This window comes from Agrilus planipennis, unplaced genomic scaffold, assembly GCF_000699045.2.
Source record: "Agrilus planipennis isolate EAB-ADULT unplaced genomic scaffold, Apla_2.0 scaffold24, whole genome shotgun sequence".
Classification (NCBI taxonomy): domain Eukaryota; kingdom Metazoa; phylum Arthropoda; class Insecta; order Coleoptera; family Buprestidae; genus Agrilus; species Agrilus planipennis.
The window spans coordinates 1,538,350-1,543,544 of NW_020439076.1; the positions used below are offsets into that span (position 1 = coordinate 1,538,350).

Consider the following 5,195-nt stretch of genomic DNA (forward strand, 5'->3'; position numbering starts at 1 on the left):
ATCGTTTAGTAAAATATTTAATTTATTGTATTTATTAATATAAAGACTTTCAGCTAGGTTTAATTTATGGCTTCATGGCAATTCTTCTAAAATTTGAAAATTATCATTAAAAATGTGTTTTTTCATAAGGCGTTTCTCAATCCTTGTCCATTTTGTTCTTTGTCTTACTCATAATTATGAAAATAATATATACTTATCCCAAAGCTTAATTAGTAGATGTGTCTAATTAATTTACTGCTAAAGCATATTCCTCATTATTTTGTAATTGTAATAGTTTCGTATGTATGTATGTTTATTCATAAAAACTACGGCTTTTCTTACTTAATTGAAAGATTAAGACGAAAATCCAAGATGTTTTTAAACGAAAGGGTCATTGACAAAATTTTGTAGGTCTTTTATGTTATGAAATTCTTTGAAGCAGCAGTTTATTGTTTAACCAAACAAATCTATTTTGGCATATTTGCACACAGTCAACTCCATATTCTTATTCAAAATAATTTGCTTGTGATATTTTTTAATTAAGTTTATTATAAAAGGACTGTTTAGTATATTTTTGCAATTATTTTAACGTTTGTTAGCATGTATTCATCAACACGTTTATGAGACGCTCTATATAATATGATCGAATATGTAAAATAGAGACAAGTGCATATAATTTTACATTTTCCGAGTTAGGTAACGAAATTTTCACTAGATTACGTAATGCAACACATCAAATAGTTCAAAATACATAGTTTAATAACCTTGCAGTTTCTCTTGGAAGTTCTTTTGAACATTTACCGCTATTTTATAGTACGAGACATATTATCCAATTTGAATTAATTAATTATTTTAAATAAAGATCGTAGTGTGTAGATAAGGTCTCATAAAATATTCAGATTCTCTTGTCTCTTCTCTTTTTCAGTTAACCTTCGCAAACATAATTTGAATTTTAAATGAAAAATTCAACTATACATATGCAAGCACTAACAGTTAGAGAAGCAACGTCTACTGCAATACTTACCATTTAGCATTTTTCCACCTACCTGCGGCTACGTACTATACTCACGAGGTGTATTAGGGATAAATAATCCAGTAATGTTGTGTAAACTTTAGCAAACATTGCATTGTTGCTTGTTTTATCTAAATTTTGAAATAGCGGAAATATCAAGCCCATGTACCCACTATTACTGATAAAATACAATACTTTTGGTTTACATAGGCATCCAGGGTATGGAGCTAAAACTGGTTTACCTATTTCACATATCATTGTCGTAAAATATACATAAATTTTGCTTATTGTTTATAACTTTCTTAGGATTGGACAGATTTATCAATAGGCGAAGTAGGCATATGCCTAGGGCGGTAGTGAAAAAGGGATCGTACAGTTTAGGGTCTACTAATATAAAGGAACGCAGTTATTTTTTTAATATAAGTNTACATCTTCATGTTGTTGTTGTTATAAAATTTAAAAATGTTATTGTACAAAGAATTCATGTTATGTATGTTGGAGGACAGGGCTGTGTTAGAATGTGGTACCTATGATTTTATCGTATTTACAATAATAAATTGTTAATTGAAAAGACGTGATTCAAAAATATACGTAAAAAAAATGGGAAGTCTTCTGGCGGCATTTATTTATTATTGAATGTATCTGACAACAATTTCTATTAGATAAGGCGAAGAACGGTGCTTTATTAATTTGTAGTATGTTTTTTATTTAAAATGTGTACCATTACAACCTTGGCTATGTGTGGATCGAGTGCTGAATGAACAAAATAATTTTAACATGGTGCTAAGGAAATTATGCATAAAGTTGAATGTTTATTGTGGTTTTATATTTTTAATGTAGCTATTCTATCTGAAATGTATAAAATGTACAAAAGTCTTAAATATGTGTGTATCATCTTTTCTTGAGTATCTATTTGTACTTAAGTACTGACTAAGAGATGTATACACAACTGAGAGTTTTACTTCCATTAATAATTACCTACCTTCACAAATAAGAGCCAGATCTGCGTATATAAATACTCACATTTTGCGAAGTAACATATGTTACTAAGGAGACTCATGTGTGAAAGAAGTCACGCAATTAGTGAGACCAAATACTCTCAGTTTTGGTACGGATCGATACTCAAGAAGCGAGTAGATAGAGCACAAAAAATGAGACTAAACACTCACGTGCTTGAGATCCTACATGCATTGTATGCATTTCAAATGGAGTGGCTATTTTAAAAATAAAAGATAATAAATATTAGAGTTAAATTTAAGCGAAAACGTTTTACAAATTACTACTTGACATTACTTAAAGTCTTTCTTTGCTTTCAAGTTTAAATATTATTTAAGGTTGTAATGCTACATCTTTTACAATGTCTAAATATATAAAAAAAATTAATGTTTGTAGAAATGTTACACATAAGAATTGTTAACTGTTGGTGTTATTTTTTTTTACATAGTATGGGATGCCCTTAGATTAAGAACACAACTATTTATGATGGAGATACACATCAGTATGTAGTAAGGACATTAAAAGATTATTTTTGTATCAGTTATCTACAATTATTATTTAGAAAATAGTAGTGTTAAAAATTAAGTTGTTTTTAATACTAACATTTCTTAATTTTGGGACATTCCAAATAGTGAGGCCTTCATTGTTGTAGGATAAGTGCAATCAGTGTACTGCTTTTATAAAAAATTGGTAAAATTAAGGAAACATTATTGCTGCCTGAAATAGGATCAGAAGAAAAACACACACATTGTCACTGTTGAATAGTGTTATAAGAACGCGCACTACATGTCGGTGTATGCATGTTGTAATATTAGGTTTAATCAATAAAAAAATGGAAATAATAAGTGTTTTCATTACGATATATGGAAGGGAATATTAACTAATATTTTTCACGAAGGAAAATTGCTTTATTAACATTTAAAGGGTGCAATAGTTGCATTAAAAATTTAATTTAGACAACAAAACTCTTATCGCTCAGTTTATTGTAATTTAAATTTCTTTTTTTTTATAGTTGCATGCATTTCAAAAATTATAAAAATGCATGGCCATTTTCGACACCGTGTGCAGCCGCGCAAAAGTGCACGTTTCTCATAAAATAGTAAATTGTCGCTTTGTAATTTCCCACAGGATGTGCTGCGTCCGCAGATTTCTATGCCAAACCAGTCTAAGGGTCGCAGTACTATTTTTGAAGAAGACGAAGACAAGCAGGGAAAAACTGTCCAAGGTTCTGGTCCTGCAAAGCCAAAACCAACTCAAACGAAGCAAGAAAAGCCTGCAACGACTGGATGGTTTGGAGGCATTTGGAACAAGCTGTCCCTCAAACCGAAAAACCAAATGAAATTACCAGATGACAAAAATCCAACGGTTAGTACAAGTACTATTTTATCTAGGCTTGAATCATTGCATTTGAATTGTTTCCAATTTTGATTTATCTTTAAACATCCTGAGGAAAGCTTTCTCATCTTTTTTAAGATTGTTTGGGACGAAACGAAAAAACGATGGGTGAATTTAGACGAAAATGATGACGGTGGGAACAATGAAGTAAAACCACCCCCAAAAATGAGCGATTTGGTGCCTAGTAAACCCCCTGCACCGACCCCAACTCCACCTTCCTCATTTAACCCGCCCTCTCTTGATTACCAAAACTCAAATATTCAATCTATGACTTGGAATGCTACTCCTAATTTGAATTATAAAAACAATAACAATGGTCACTTGAATCAGAGCTCGCAACCTTCTTCTTTGGATGATAACGTGACGTCAAAGCCACCTGTGCAGCCCAACATGTTTAAGTTACAGAGGGGTAGAAGTAAGTAAAACCAATTATTTTATCATTAAAAGTGACTAGGGTGTAGTGTATTGAAGGTATAGGACTTAACTGAAAATATTTCCTGTAATATGGCGAAAAAAGTGTTAATTAATTTTAAAACATCCCCGGCAGCTTTTATTGCTTCTCTATGACATAGTGTCGGCCATCATTATTTTCTAATTGTTGCAGTTGTCGGCCATCATTCTTTTTCAATTGTTGCCGTTGTCGGCCATCATTCTTTTTCAATTGTTGTCGCATTGTCACTGATGTCGGCCATTATGGTTTTTTAATAGATGTATAGTATATATTAATCAATGATTAAAATTTAAAGGAATTGATTGTAAATAGATATGCAACACATCATACACTTCAGCATAAGAAAATACTGATACTCACTTTCATTTACGTAATACTACATTGTCCTGTGCTGACAGCACTCATAATTTCTTTTATGTATAATATTATATTTCTTTATACTTGCAATTTCTCTCATAATCCAGTTTTTTAATTTCAGATATAAAAAAGTCGTATGTTGACGTATTTAATCCTGGAAGTAAGACATCGTCCGTTCCTAATCCATCCGTTGCTGCACTAGATAATTTTAATTCTAACATGGCCCCTTATAATAATAACGCTCCCCAAATGAATTTTTTTATCCCTGCTCCAGTTAGCGACCCTAATGCTCCTGTAGACTTTTTAACGCCGGCGCCTATGAATCAAATTCAACCGCAGCAAAATGAAGTTTCACAGGTAAAATTACATTCATTAATATTTTTAGTTTTGCTTTTTTCGTAGGTCATATGATACATTTTAGTTTAATGAAGAGCTTATATGTGTGATAAGTTATCATTGCAGTTCAATTAAGTAAACATTAACACTGATTTTTTTAAATTAATGTTTTGGGATTGCATCTTTCTGAGAGTTTGTTTTTATGATTTTCAAACGTGTCACACGTGATAAATATAATGTAATGGTTTGGAAGTTTTCTTACATTATTCTTTTACAATTAATATATAAACGTATTTTTGCCTGTTATGCCTTTAGATGTAAAAGGACTATGTACTTAGAAGACCCTTATCACAATGTAAGATACTATGCATGCTTTCAAATATTAGCATTTTTGCAAACATTTTATTGGTTTTCTTATTGCATTTGCATGGAAATCTATTTCTTGCACGCATGTACGAATATTTAAGGTTTTGTTAAAAAAATATATAGTTATATTTTAATTATTTCAAGGTAAAAGTATTAAAGAAATTTTACTTTGTTTATAGCGTAATATTCTAATTTACATGTAAATAAGTATTTGACGTTTTGTTCTTTTTTGAAAAAAAAAAAACGAAGGTGTTGGTAATTAACGTTGCTGGCGCTTTCTGGTTTTTGTTTTACTGAATGCAG

The 5,195-nt window shown here is 30.7% G+C and overlaps 1 protein-coding gene across 1 annotated transcript in view; it reads left to right on the plus strand.

The window, feature by feature from the left end:
• LOC108741774 overlaps nt 1–4,976 on the plus strand; it is a 20,059-nt gene extending 15,083 nt beyond the window's left edge. Inside the window, exons 15-17 of the mRNA XM_018476724.2 lie at nt 3,116–3,352; nt 3,461–3,797; nt 4,312–4,976. Coding sequence (XP_018332226.1) covers nt 3,116–3,352; nt 3,461–3,797; nt 4,312–4,592 — 855 coding nt within the window. The 3' untranslated portion in view covers nt 4,593–4,976. The remainder of the gene's footprint in view (nt 1–3,115; nt 3,353–3,460; nt 3,798–4,311) is intronic.
• The last annotated feature ends 219 nt before the right edge of the window (nt 4,977–5,195 follow it).